The sequence below is a fragment of the Hypomesus transpacificus genome, chromosome 3 (genome assembly GCF_021917145.1).
Source record: "Hypomesus transpacificus isolate Combined female chromosome 3, fHypTra1, whole genome shotgun sequence".
Taxonomy (NCBI): domain Eukaryota; kingdom Metazoa; phylum Chordata; class Actinopteri; order Osmeriformes; family Osmeridae; genus Hypomesus; species Hypomesus transpacificus.
Window position 1 is genome coordinate 7,184,036 of NC_061062.1, and position 14,463 is coordinate 7,198,498.

At 50.7% G+C, this 14,463-nt stretch overlaps 1 protein-coding gene across 2 annotated transcripts; it reads left to right on the top strand.

Moving 5' to 3' along the window:
- Positions 1-847: 847 nt before the first annotated feature.
- Positions 848-12,770, top strand: nsd2 (nuclear receptor binding SET domain protein 2). Of its 2 annotated transcripts, none has more exons than XM_047018318.1 (22): positions 848-960; positions 2,345-2,958; positions 3,145-3,289; positions 3,426-3,586; positions 5,220-5,609; positions 5,727-5,928; positions 6,042-6,142; positions 6,333-6,426; positions 7,641-7,756; positions 8,045-8,137; positions 8,303-8,492; positions 8,630-8,830; positions 9,180-9,359; positions 9,590-9,746; positions 9,868-10,070; positions 10,354-10,457; positions 10,613-10,882; positions 10,990-11,106; positions 11,584-11,725; positions 11,830-11,936; positions 12,028-12,226; positions 12,354-12,770. In XM_047018318.1, the coding sequence occupies exons 1-22, from the start codon at positions 888-890 to the stop codon at positions 12,539-12,541; spliced, it is 4,047 nt and encodes a 1,348-aa protein (XP_046874274.1). In that variant the 5' UTR covers positions 848-887; the 3' UTR covers positions 12,542-12,770. The 2 variants fall into 2 exon arrangements, with proteins under 2 accessions (XP_046874274.1, XP_046874276.1); XM_047018320.1 differs by having other exon boundaries at positions 5,223-5,609.
- The last annotated feature ends 1,693 nt before the right edge of the window (positions 12,771-14,463 follow it).

Consider the following 14,463-nt stretch of genomic DNA (forward strand, 5'->3'; position numbering starts at 1 on the left):
AAGCCATTTGACTTATTTAATTTGAACTGTTAATTAATGGCCTGTCTTCAGCAAAGTTTATAACTTTCATTGTAATGTATATTCTTCACTGCCTGTAGACTATTCCAGACAGGTAATTGGTCAGAATACATTGGTTCTTGGGTGTTGGAGAACTCCTCAGTCGCCGGTATTTTCGTAGGCGAACACCAGAGACCAAAACGATATACATCGATGATCTGAGCGATTTTACCGAGTTCAACTTCTGAGCGGTCAGTGGAGCTGTCAATCAACTTCTTTAAAACCTGTAGCACTGAAGGGAGTACAGAATACTCATATAGCCTCATTTTAAACGTTCCTAAGCATAATATCAGCTATACATAAAGTATTACGCCTAAGTTAGAACGCATTCATCATATTTCACATGATCTAATCGAGAAGTTACCAACGTTTCCAACCACCGTTAAACAGTCTTTGTATGATCATAACATTATTGTGTACCTTAAAAGAAAAACAGCATATTTCACAAAAATAGCAAATAGCTGCATAATTATATGACCTGATAAGCCATAGTTTATCGCTGGCGATGCGGGTAAGAAATGCGAGTAGGCTACTTTATGTGACGTCAGTGATGCTTAACTTCGCTCTCTCTCACGATACAGTAAAATAACATGTAATATTTTTTTATTGGATTTTAAAATATTAAAATGAGAGAGCTGTCTATGACTAACTTGTCCCGCAATGGCAAAAAAAAAAAATATTGAATTGTTTTTAACAGTGGAGATGCCATTAGATACGGTTGGTTTTTGAAAGATCCCGGTTGAACTTCCATCTACTCCTAACCAATCGCAAGTGACCATTTTTCGCGCTGATTGGGAGGAGAGTTTCCCGCAAGCTTTGATTCGAGTTGAATGAAATCGTCGTTTTCAACATGTTTGAAAAAGCCTACTTCTCCGTTGAATAATTTATCGGGAAAATCAACAGGTAAATAAACAAAATGTTCAGTACATGTAATTCGAAATGTAACAGTATGATAATGTTTCAAAGAGCATGTCTGAATTACTAAGCAAATTAGCAATGGGCTAACAAGCTAGCATGAAGCAGGTCTTACTGTATTCTTATGAATGCTATTGCTACTGTGCTAACACTGAATGTGGAACGAGTTAGCTTGTGCTAGTTTGCTGGAAGGGAACGTGTTAGCTAACCAGCCAACTTGAACTGGCGGTGGTTACGACATGTTAATTGTTAGTGACATCACCCAAATGTGTCGTTTAAATAGCTCGCTGAGTGTATAAAACTATTAGTATAACTAACTATTGTACTCGTTGACTATAAACGCTTGTTTTTTTGAGTCAGCGAGCCCACGTTACCTAATAACAGCTAACGACAATCTTCGGTGGAACAGTTGGGTGTCCATTCATTTGCTACTCAATCCAGCAGTTGGACTTGACCTGTCTTGTCACTCGGCTACTAGAGGAAATTGGTTTTGTCTACCAAATGTCGCTAGCCAGCCAACCTACTGTATGCACTACATGTTTCTGAACATATCAGTGCAAATGTTGTCACCGACACGGTAGTTAGCAAGTTTGCTAGCTAGTTAGATTGAATAAATGAGCTGTGACGGATGGTAGCCACTACTAGCAAAAGTTAGCCACATAGTTTGGAGCTAGCTCGCTATCCATGAAAGCAAAGTGGTATATGGGGCACATATGTAATGGCGAGTCATCCATGTAGACCAAGCCAAACTAACTGATGAATTTTGGAAAGTAGTTATTTAACTGACTTTCAAAATAGTTATGAATGGATTCATCTGAGGTTGCTGGTCGGTCCGATGAGACAATTTCCGCGGCTTTCCAGGGATGCTGTTGGCGTCAGTGCACGCTGTCCACTAGTGATTCAGTGCATGTGGTTGCACCGCTCTGGCCATGATTCTGCAACCCTCTTTGCTCGTGGTCGCAAACGGTTCAGGCTGAGAACTTTGTGGCCCTTCGTTTGTCCGTAAGACGTTACTGCTTTGCTATATTTCATTTGAATGACTTCAGTTCCGTTATGTTATGAATAATGGTCTTAATTTATCTGAGGTCAAATTTACGACGAATGCATGTTATCGACCGAGACTGCAGCTATTCCGTTCTAGATGAACGTTGAGGTTGGCTTGTGAAGACAGGTGCATACCTTGAAGCATATCGTTTTGACAGGTTTTTTTTCTTCATGTCATAAATGTTTTTGTATTGTGAATTGCTATTTTTTGATCTGGCTGTAAAAATGTTATCATCTGCTTAATGAAGACATTTCCTGCCACTAGGAAAGCCTGTCTTTCTACTGGAATTTACATTTTGAATCTGACCAATAACCTCTTTTAATACAGTGAGTCTAGTGTTGGATGGGATGGATAGCAAGGGTGGATCCCTGCCTCTGATGCCTGCTCCCCTGAACCCAGTAAGCATGAAGCAGCCAGGTGAGCCCCTGGCAGGGCGCAGGGCCCGGGGAGACCTGGGGGGCGACCCTGCCCTGCTCATGGACAAAGCTGCGGCCCAGCTGGCTGCCACGCTCCAGGACAGTGTCCTGCAGAAGATGGCCACCCACAGCCACGGCCACGAGAGGCTTAAAGACCTTACCTCTCGGGTGTTGAATGGGGACCAGGAGAAGCTTCCCAAACTGTGCCCCCCCGACCCCCCCATCCTGAAAGGGGCTGACACGCCCCCGCAGCACGGCAGCCCCCCCCGGAAAGGTGCCTCTCCCGAGCTCAAGCTCAAGATTACCCAGATGGTAGCCAAAGGCAAGGTGGCACGCTTTGAGCCGTGCTGTGCCGAGGGGCCCAACCTGGCCCCCGAAGGCCTCCTGGGGACGGCCGACGAGTCCAAGGCTGGGAGGAAGAGGAGGACTGTGAAGGCCAAGCTTCAGACCAAACCCCGGCTCTGTCTCGTCCCCGCGGTGGTGTCTCCCAGGCCTCATCCAAGGGAAATATCTGCAGCAGCAAAGGTCAGGGGTTTTTAAAATGGAATAACATACCAATTTTGCTGATGTACCAGGGAGATTCGAACCTGCAAACTCTTGATCCACAGTCGAACGTGATGAGAGGGAGTGTGACACAGGAGTGTGTAACAGGGGATGGAAGTGTTTACCATGTGATGTGAGCGTAATGGGTGATGTTGCCCTGTGTTCCAGGTGTCTCCAGAGCAGAAGGCTGAGGTGCAGGTGGTGTTCTCCGTGGGAGACGTGGTGTGGACCAAGGTGTCAGGCTCCCCCTGGTGGCCCTGCATGGTCACCATCGACCCAGAACTCAACAAACATTTCAAACACAAACAGAAAGGTACAGAACACATTGTCCTGGTGACGTTTTAAGGCAGTCTACATTCATTCATTAAGAAACGAGAGGTACTTTAGGGGTTCATCTGACGGTCTGTGTGTGTGTGTGTGTGCCTCTGTATGTATGTGCATGTCTGCAGTGAACTGCAGGACAGGACTGCTGTACCATGTCCAGTACTTTGGGGATAATCCTGAGCGTGGCTACATGTTGGAGAGGAGCATGGTGTCCTTCAGGGGAGAGGACCAGTACCAGCAGCTATGCCGGAGCAAAAAGCTGCCCACCGCTGCAGTCTTCCAGAAGGTACCTTCCTCTAGGCGCCTCAAGCTACCCTTCTCGCTATAGATGAACAAAGTGTTTCGTCTGTCTCTTCATAAACGGAGTGACTAAGTTCAGTTGAGTTCTGGATTTTAATAAGTATTATAAATCTGCAGATTGGTAGAGAAAACCAGACCTCTGACAATAAATTACAACACAACACCAGACTTAGGTCCCAATCATGTCTCTCTCAGCTCTGAAGGCCGGTGGACCATCTTTTACAGGGCACAAGAATGTAAACATAGATAGTGATATTTGGGCAGTAATGATGTTACAACAGTCTCAGAGAAAAAGATTCACAGCTCCCAGCCCAGAACCACTCTCAGACTAGAGAGATTATAGTTGGAGTTGTCCTTGTAGTCATGACAAGGGATGTTTACCCAGTACTTTCTCCTGACCCCAAACATCTATTAACCCTGGCACATAGACACAATCTACTCCGGTGTTTCCCACGCATAGACAAATTTGTGGCGGTGCGCCACAGAATCAACACCAGCTGCCACATATATATATATATATATATATATATATATATATATATTTAAAACACGCAGCATGTTTGTTCAGCTGCATTTCCTTTCCCTGCTCTCCCTCCGTCTCTCTGTCACTCACGCGTCTCTCACATACACACAATCACAATGTCAGCACACGTTAACAACGAGACTATGCGATATCAGCGAGCCTTCAGCATTAGTACCGTAGCTAAAGGCAAGGAAAGTTGAGGTTACCTTTCGCTGGGTACCCACAAACATGTCTTAATCGGCTAGACAAGTGGGTTCCCCATCGTTCTTTTGGTGAGCTGTCTCACAAGCTCTACTTACCCGGCGTCATGGAGCCGACCAGCTAAATAGTTATTTAGCAGCAGCGTTGCTACCTGCATGCAGAAATTGTTTACAATATTTTCAGGGTTCAACCAGAAAGAGGAGGAGAGGAGGACAGCATCCAACATAATACAAATATATTTTAAAAATAAGTTCTGTGTAACTACCCCCCCCCCCCCCCCCCCCCCCCCCCCACCACACACACACGCACACAAATTGCTTTCTAATCTGTGGGAAACACTGTACTCTTATTAATAGCAAACTCACATGAGAACATACTAACTCAACCCTCTACGGACACAATGAAGCTTGAGTCGCCATTGGCTAGTAAATATTTTTATTTTAAAATGGATGAACAATGCAACCGAAAAATAAGTAAATTATTTGTCTGAATTAGTCTTTATTTTGCATTTGGTAACTAGTATCCAATGACTAATAAGCACACAGGAAATCCCAATTTCTTCCACACTACCCCATAGTTGTACTAACTGTGCTGTGTTTCATTGGAGTTCTTATGTACCTGTGTTTTACACTTGACATTTAAAAAATATTCACAACTAAACATTTTGCATGAAATATTGTTCAAACCAATCAGCAAGGTTGTTTGAAAACATCTGTGCAGTAGAATTTGAAGCAGTCTCACTCTGTGTAAACGGGGTGTAGAGGGACCCTAGCATTAGCCACATACCAACTCAAAAGACAGCAGTCCTACCCGTATATTCTAATATATACCCAATAACCCAAACCCTTCACCTGATCCTGTAAGTCTTTATGATGCAGTGATCTGTTGTGTCCAGCAGCCCCTGGTGCCTCGTAAGTTGCGGGCCCAGTGGAGCCTGGCGATGGGCCAGGCCCAGAGAGCGGCCGGCCTGCCTCCGGAGGAGCGGCTGGCCTTGTTCAGCTTCATCTACGAGGCCGACGGCCCCCGGCTGAACCCCTGCGTGCTGGAGGACCTGCCCTCCAGCCCGGACGGCCCCGAGGCGACTCCGCCAGCTCCCACCGGCCCTGCCGCCCCCAACGCCCACCTCAAACACAGCACTTCTGTGGGGAAGAGGACACCCCGCCCCCAAAACACAGAGGCCACAGCAAGGCGAGGTCGACGCAAGCTCACTGCTTCTCCGCTTGCAAAAAAAGCCAAGGCCTTAAACTCCTCCAAAGAAGAACCTCCAACACAGTCCCTCTCACAGGTCGGTTATAGAGTTTAATTATTATTATCCTCAAATCATTTAACTGTGTTTTTGCTGACTGTGTGTTTTTACGAGAACATGTTTGGAAGTCACATGAGGCGTGCTGTGTTCCTGCAGGATCCACCCATAACAACCGACGCACAATTACTTGAATCTCAGAAGAAAACGAAAAAGTCCCGACTGGAATCCCAGCCGCCTGTCAGGAGGGGCAAGAAGCGGTCCAAGCCGCTGCCTTGTGCTGCCAGCATCCCAGAAGCCAACACCTCCCCCAAGAAGAAGCCCCAGCCCGCTCCAGGGGACCAGGAGGCTGACCCCAGAGGTGAGCCTGTCTGGGTCTCACCACGCTTCACCACCAGAACCCCACATGTTTCTCTGTCAAAAGTGCCATGCTAATCATGCCTGTCCAGATGTTACAGCTGTGTTTGTGTGTAGGTAAGCCGGGGAGAAAGCCCTCTAAGAGAGCGCTGGAGGCATCGGCTGACGAGCCACCCAGGAAGAGACACAGAGGGGTCAAAGTGGCTGAAAAACTCAAGGTTTGTTATCAGAGTCAGTGGTGGCCTGTTTGTGCCCTGTAGAAGGGCTAGTGTGCATCTCTTTAGAGGAGCTAGTGTGCAGATATGTTACTAGTAGAGTTAGTATGTGCTAGTAAAGTTAGTGTGCTGGTGTGTGTCTCTGTAGAAGGGCTAGTGTGCATCTCTGTAATGATGTGTATGTCCCCCTCAGGTCCCAGACAGCTCTGCCACAGCAAAGCAGAAAAACACTAAGAAGGTCAGGAAGGAAACCAGGAAGAAGGGAACCAATAAGTCTTCACTGTCTGGTAACTATCATCTAGTGATCTGTGCTGGTGTCTCATGTAGTGATCTGTGCTGGTGTCTCATGTAGTGATCTGTGCTGGTGTCTCATGTAGTGATCTAGTGATCTGTGCTGGTGTCTCATGTAGTGATCTGTGCTGGTCTCTCATGTAGTGATCTGTGCTGGTGTCTCATCTAGTGATCTAGTGATCTGTGCTGGTGTCTCATATGGTGATCTGTGCTGGTGTCTCATATGGTGATCTGTGCTGGTGTCTCATGTAGTGATCTGTGCTGGTCTCTCATGTGGTGATCTGTGCTGGTGTCTCATGTAGTGATCTGTGCTGGTCACCATCATGTAGTGATCTGTGCTGGTGTCTCATGTAGTGATCTCTGCTGGTGTCTCATATGGTGATCTGTGCTGGTGTCTCATGTAGTGATCTGTGCTGGTCTCTCATGTGGTGATCTGTGCTGGTGTCTCATGTAGTGATCTCTGCTGGTGTCTCATGTAGTGATCTGTGCTGGTGTCTCATGTAGTGATCTGTGCTGGTGTCTCATTTAGTGATCTAGTGATCTGTGCTGGTGTCTCATGTAGTGATCTGTGCTGGTGTCTCATGTAGTGATCTGTGCTGGTCTCATGTAGTGATCTGTGCTGGTCTCTCATGTAGTGATCTATGCTGGTGTCTCATGTAGTGATCTGTGCTGGTCTCTCATGTAGTGATCTATGCTGGTGTCTCATGTAGTGATCTGTGCTGGTCTCTCATGTAGTGATCTGTGCTGGTCTCTCATGTAGTGATCTGTGCTGGTGTCTCATGTAGTGATCTGTGCTGGTCTCTCATGTGGTGATCTGTGCTGGTGTCTCATGTAGTGATCTGTGCTGGTCTCTCATGTAGTGATCTGTGCTGGTGTCTCATGTAGTGATCTGTGCTGGTGTCTCATCTAGTGATCTAGTGATCTGTGCCGGTGTCTCATGTAGTGATCTGTGCTGGTCTCATGTAGTGATCTGTGCTGGTCTCTCATGTAGTGATCTATGCTGGTGTCTCATGTAGTGATCTGTGCTGGTGTCTCATGTAGTGATCTGTGCTGGTGTCTCATGTAGTGATCTGTGCTGGTGTCTCATGTAGTGATCTGTGCTGGTCTCTCATGTAGTGATCTGTGCTGGTGTCTCATGTAGTGATCTGTGTTGGTGTCTCAGACCAGCTGCATGGGAGTGCTAACCCCGCTCTGCTCCTCACCTCGGCAGAGGACATCCTGTCTGACAAGCCCAAGCGCGTGAGGAAGAAGAGGCAGGATACAGGCCTCCAGCCAGCTCCCACCCAGCCCAAGAGGAGGAAGGCGCCAGCCGTTCCTGACCCCGAGGTGAGCAGGGTCCACCTGGGCGGAGCTACTTAAAAAACACTTAAGTGGAAGTTAATTGGTGACATACATAACCATATACAGTACGACCTGTTGTGAAATTCTTGGTACATTTTATCCAAACAGTTTACGATACAAATATATAGAAGTACAAAACACAATTCATCACACAATAAATAAATGCACCATTAAGTAAGAGAAAGCAGAAATATATACTGTATGTGCAAGGTATGCGGCTGTGAGGTAGATGTGTGTCTTAGAGCAGGTGTGTGTGTGTGTGTTGTCGTGCAGGTCTCAGGCAGTGAGGAACGGCCTGACTCTCCCAGCTCCAGCATCGACGGCACCAAGAAACACACAGGGCCCAAGAAGGAGAGCACCTGCCAGGTGAGGCCCCCGCCTGAGGGGAACCCGGGGTCCTGAGGGGAACCTGGGGTCCTGAGGGGAACCCGGGGTCCTGAGGGGAACCCGGGGTCCTGGGGGGAACCCGGGGTCCTGAGGGGAACGTGCTGTAAGGACTATAAGGACTGAGGCTACCTTGTGTTGTTACAGGTGTGCGAGCTGTCCGGGGAAGACGTGTTCCCCTGTGAGGGTCTGTGTTGTGGGAGCTTCCACCTGCATTGCCTGGCCCCGGCCCCCCACACCACCAACCCTGCCCTCCAGACCTCCAGCCCTGCCCTCCACACCACCAGCCCTGCCCCCATGGCCCCTGGCAAGCTACTGTGTTCCCAGTGCTCCTCAGGTCAGAACACCACCTAACATCCAGGATTGTTTACCAGTACTGACTAGTACACACAGACTAGACAGGAAGGGAGGAAAGGATTGAGAGATGACACTGAACCCAGTCTGAGTCTTTCCTTATTCCCCCTCCCCCCTCAGGGGTGCACGTGTGCTTCTCCTGTAAGCAGTGGGAGGGGGAGGTGCGCCGCTGCACCGTGCTGCATTGTGGGAAGTTCTACCACGAGGCCTGCGTGCGTCTGGACGCCCTCACGGTCTTTGACAACAAGGGCTTCCGCTGCCCGCTGCACACCTGCAGGAGCTGCCACTACGCCTGCCGCGCCAAGCCCCGCGCTTCCAAGGGTAAACACACACACCCAGACTGATACTACAGTACCTGTACTGATACTACACCCAGTACTCTAACATACTAACACCGCTATGGATTCTGATGACAGGATAGCAGTATAGAAAATGTTGAGTTGGGGCTTTATTTTCCTGAAGTAAAAATAATGCAAAATATCCTGGAAAGACAAGGAAAAGTCTTGGAAAATATAACCTTGAATTGAGCGGTAACCCTGTAATACTAATACACCACACCCGGTGCCAATATGAATACTACACCACACTTGGTACCGATACCATATCACGGTAAGTACTAATCATTCCAGGAAGTGTACATTTTGAAGTGTGTTGTGATTGGCTGCTGCAGGGAGAATGACGCGCTGCCTGCGCTGCCCTGTGGCCTATCACACGGGGGACCTGTGCGTGGCAGCCGGCAGCCAGGTGCTCAGCCCCAACGCCATCGTCTGCACCAACCACTTCTCTGCCAAGAAGGGCTACAGCCACCACTCCCACGTCAATGTCAGCTGGTGCTTCGTCTGCTCCAAAGGTAGTTAGCCAATCAGGTTCCTCGTACGTCTGCTTTAAAGGTAGCTAGCCAATCAGGTGCCCCGAGGGGTTCCAAGCGAGCCACAGAAATACCAAAAGGTGACGTGAAAATGCTGTCGACTACCGATCAGACGGAGGGAATCCCGATAGGGGACGTCCTGCACAAGTTTTTTAAATGGCCGAGCTACTTCCTAGCGACTTATAACGGTGGAAGCGTGTCCTGTGTTGCAGGCGGCCGTTTGCTCTGCTGCGAGTCATGTCCTGCAGCATTCCACCCAGACTGCCTGAACATCGCCATGCCGGACGGGAGCTGGTTCTGCAACGACTGCCGGGCCGGGAAGAAGCCCAAGTACCGCGACATCATCTGGGTCAAGCTGGGCAACTACAGGTCAGCTACCACGGCCGCCTGGAGACTGTACCCCGTAACCATGGCCCTCCTTAGAGACCGGACCGTAACCACGGCCACCTTAGACCTCACACCTCCTACAGCAGTGTGCTGTGCTCCACAGGTGGTGGCCTGCAGAGATCAGGCACCCTCGCTCCATCCCCACCAACATCCAGCACCTGCGCCACCAGATCGGAGAGTTCCCCGTCTTCTTCTTTGGCTCCAGGGACTACTTCTGGACCCACCAGGGCCGCGTCTTCCCCTACATGGAGGGCGACCGCAGCAACAAGCACCAGAAGACCGGCATCGGCAAGGTCTTCAAGAACGGTAAGAACCGGTACCCAGCTTGGTCCTTCAACTTCTCCCTCTGTAAGATTCAAGATTCAGAAAGCTTTATTGTCTAATATGTTATGTTAGAAAATGTTCTTTTGATTGAGTGTGTGTGATGTGTTTTGTATATGTATTGACCTTAAAGCCAGAGGCACTCTGAACCTTCTTCCTGATGCTAATAGCTCAAAGCTTTGGTGGAGGGGGTGAGGATGCATGTGAAGATAAAGTTTGATGTTTGATGTGTGTGTGTGTGTGTGTGTGTGTGCGTGTGTGTGTGCAGCTCTCCTGGAGGCTGAAACTCGCTTCAAGGAGACGAAAGTGGAGCGTGAGGCCAAGGAGGCCCAGGAGAACAACAGGAAGCCACCTCCATATAAGTACATCAAGGTCGGCTTCCTCTCCTCCTCCACACCCCATCCCCTCTCCTCCACCCCTCCTGCTCTCCTCTACTCCCCCCTCTCTCCTCCTCTCCTCCACCCCCTGCCTCGCAGGTTGGCTGTCTGGGTAACCGGCGTCCTCACGTGCCCCATGTGTCCCTGCAGGTCAACAAACCGTTTGGCAAGGTGCAGGTGTACACGGCCGACGTGTCGGAGATCCCCAAGTGCAACTGCAAGCCCAGCGACGACAAGCCGTGCGGCTTCGAGTCCGAGTGCCTGAACCGCATGCTGATGTACGAGTGCCACCCCCAGGTGTGCCCCAGCGCCGAGCGCTGCTGCAACCAGGACTTCACCAAGCGCCTCTACCCCGAGACCAAGATCGTCAAGACCGCCGGCAAGGGCTGGGGTCTAGTCTCTCTCAGGGACATCAGGAAGGTGAGTGTCTCTCTTTCTCTTCTGAGGAACCGCTCTGTGTTGCCTGTGAGTGTCAGAGCTGGGGTCGCTGTCACGTCAGATTGCTGGCTCACGTATGCGTCCCTCAGGGGGAGTTTGTGAACGAGTACGTGGGCGAGCTGATCGACGAGGAGGAGTGTCGAGCCAGGATCAGACACGCCCAGGAGAATGACATCACGCACTTCTACATGCTCACCATCTACAAGGTTAGACCTGCCCCCCCCCCGGGTCTGGGAGGAGTCTGTCTGGGCTGGGTGCTGCTTCGCTGGGGGACTGGGTCTGTCTGCACGTGGCAAAGCCCTGGCCCGGGAGCTAGAACAGCTGTGCTGCTTTGGGAGTGTTACACTCAAGTTATGTGTGACATTATAGAAAACAACACAACATGTTATTATGTTTACTGCAGCTAGCTATTACTGTTGAAGGAGTGGGGACTACGTAAGCAGAATATCACGAGATATTGCTTGGAGGGAAAAAAAAGTTTAAAAAAAAGTTAACTAAGAATGAGTTTGAAAAAACAAAGTTTCATATTCTGTAGTATTTTGTAACTTGTCCTGATGTTTTAGGTTTCTGCTGTGTGCCTTTCAGTATTGGTATTGAGATATTAAGGGAAGGTTTTGTATCAAAGTCAAACTTTGAGGATTGTGACGACACCAGTGGTTCCTAGCTTGCACCTGTGTTGTCAGGACCGCATCATTGACGCCGGGCCCAAAGGCAACTACTCGCGCTTCATGAACCACAGCTGCCAGCCCAACTGCGAGACCCAGAAGTGGACGGTGAACGGAGACACCAGGGTGGGGCTGTTTGCCGTGTGCCACATCCCGGCAGGTGGGTGGAGCCTCTCCACAGCTGCTGCTCAAACACCACGGGGGCTTTGAGGTGACACATTCACATGTTTCTAATACCACTTCAAATGTGCTGCTGCTGTCCAGGCACTGAGCTCACCTTCAACTACAACCTGGATTGCCTTGGCAACGAGAAGACAGTGTGTCGCTGCGGGGCGCCCAACTGCAGCGGTTTCCTAGGCGACCGGCCCAAGGTAAGCAAAACCCTGGGGAAGAGGGGTGGGGTTAGAACCTGTTTGGGCGAGGAGGCTCCGCCCAGGGGCTGATGTGGGCGTGTGTCCGTAGAGCGGGCAGGCGGAACCTAAAGGAGGGAAGAGGGGGAAGAAGAAGGTGAAGAGGCGGCGGACGAAGAACGATGGGAAGAAGCCGTCTGAGGACGAGTGTTTCCGCTGTGGAGACGGAGGACAGCTGGTTCTCTGCGACAAGAAAAGCTGCACCAAGGCCTACCACTTGTCCTGCCTGGACCGCATCAAGAGGCCCTTTGGTAAGAAGGGGGGGACGGGGGAGGGGATATGGGGGGGGGGGGATATGGGGGGGGCAGTGTGATCAGTGCTTAGGTGTGACTGTTGTGGTTGGTTTACCATGTGACCTGTATGGTTGTGTTCCTGCAGGCCGCTGGGACTGCCCTTGGCACCACTGTGACGTCTGCGGGAAAACCTCTGAGGCGTTCTGCCAGCTGTGCCCCAACTCCTTCTGCAGGGCTCATCAGGAGGGGGCTCTGCAGTCCTGGCCCCCCACGGGGCAGCTCTGCTGCCAGGAGCACGAAGACTCCGCCCCGCCCAGAGACCAGCAGGCCTAGGGGCTCCTCTGGGCAGGAAGCTCACCCCACAATCATGTCCTCAAGATGAGAACTAGAGGGCACCGCAGATCTCTTCTCCTCAGTGCTCCTTCACCACCAGGGACCCCCTCACCACCAGGGACCTCCTCACCACCAGGGACCCCTCGCCACCAGGGACCCCCCCACCACCAGGGACCCTTCACCACCAGGGACCTCCTCACCACCAGGGACTCCCCCACCACCAGGGACCCCTCACCACCAGGGACCTCCTCACCACCAGGGACCTCCTCACCACCAGGGACTCCCTCACCACCAGGGACCTCCTCACCACCAGGGACCCCTCGCCACCAGGGACCCCCCCACCACCAGGGACCCCTCGCCACCAGGGACCCCCCACCACCAGGGACCTCCTCACCACCAGGGACCTCTTCACCACCAGGGACCCCCCACCACCAGGGACCCCCCACCACCAGGGACCTCCTCACCACCAGGGACCTCCTCACCACCAGGGACCTCCTGACCAGCAGGGACCCCCTCACCACCAGGGACCCCCCACCACCAGGGACCTCCTCACCACCAGGGACCCCCCCACCACCAGGGACCCCCCACCACCAGGGACCCCCCACCACCAGGGACCTCCTCACCACCAGGGACCTCCTCACCACCAGGGACCTCCTGACCAGCAGGGACCCCCCACCACCAGGGACCCCCCACCACCAGGGACCTCCTCACCACCAGGGACCTCTTCACCACCAGGGTCCCCCTCACCACCAGGGACCCCCTCATGTTGGGGTCTTAAATTTGTTCGTCTTTTTTGTCGTTTTTGTATTTTAGTTGTTTATAACTCGTCTGCACTGAGGCAACTTCATGCTGTGGTAAAGCACCCCCTCAGACTTACACCCCAACCAGCCCCCCCCTCCTCACCCCCCTCCTCCCTTACACTGTTCCACCCACATCAACGATCTCAAACAATAGAGGATTATATATGTGTGTGTGTGTATATATATATATATATATGAAAGGCCAAAATTATAATAATACTAGAACGTTATTAGTACTGTAACAGGTTGCTAAATCGATTCTGTATTTTCTATATGTCACATCTTTTAACGACACTATGGGTAGTAGGGTACGTTTAAGTATAGACAACTACACCATTTTTCTGTTACTAGTTATTTTTAAATAAAGGCTGTTTCTTTAAGTTTTTTATTTGATTTTTGGGCTGTTTGCTTTGAGTAAGAGCATGTGGAGCCAGACAAATATTAAGTTAAAGAGGGGGAGGTAATGACAAGTAATTTGAAGTGTGAACTGGAGAGTTGAATGCTGAAAGTTGGCTTTGACTGTTGAAAAGTTTTTCCCCTGTTTACATCCCTGCTGCTGTCCCTCAATACCTGCAGCCACAGCATCACAGGCTAGACAGCAGGCCCCAGGTGTGTCTCCTACCCGTATGAGTCTAAGAGATTCTTTCTTTTTTGTTCTTTTTTTCTTTTTGTTCAGTGTAGTTGGATTGGGTATCTCTTTCCAGGTGATTTGATGTTTTTGATCAGTGAAACTACCTAATAGAAGTGAACCAATGTGATTCTAAGCATAACTTTACGTAAACCAGATGAGCCCTCAGGGCTGTGGTGTGGACCCTGGTCCTGATGGGGAGGGGCTGTGGTGTGGACCCTGGTCCTGATGGGGAGGGGCTGTGGTGTGGACCCTGGTCCTGATGGGGAGGGGCTGTGGTGTGGACCCTGGTCCTGATGGGGAGGGGCTGTGGTGTGGACCCTGGTCCTGATGGGGAGGGGCTGTGGTGTGGTCCCTGGTCCTGATGGGGAGGGGCTGTGGTGTGGTCCCTGGTCCTGATGGGGAGGGGCTGTGGTGTGGACCCTGGTCCTGATGGGGAGGGGCTGTGGTGTGGACCCTGGTCCTGATGGGGGAAGGGGCTGTGGTGTGGTCCC

Coding starts and splice junctions, on each gene's coding strand:
- nsd2 (XM_047018318.1), top strand. CDS start 888: ATGAAATCGTCGTTTTCAACATGTTTGAAAAAGCCTACTTCTCCGTTG. Junction 5,610..5,726: donor CAACACAGTCCCTCTCACAG/GTCGGTTATAGA, acceptor GTGTTCCTGCAG/GATCCACCCATAACAACCGA. Junction 9,747..9,867: donor GTCAAGCTGGGCAACTACAG/GTCAGCTACCAC, acceptor TGTGCTCCACAG/GTGGTGGCCTGCAGAGATCA.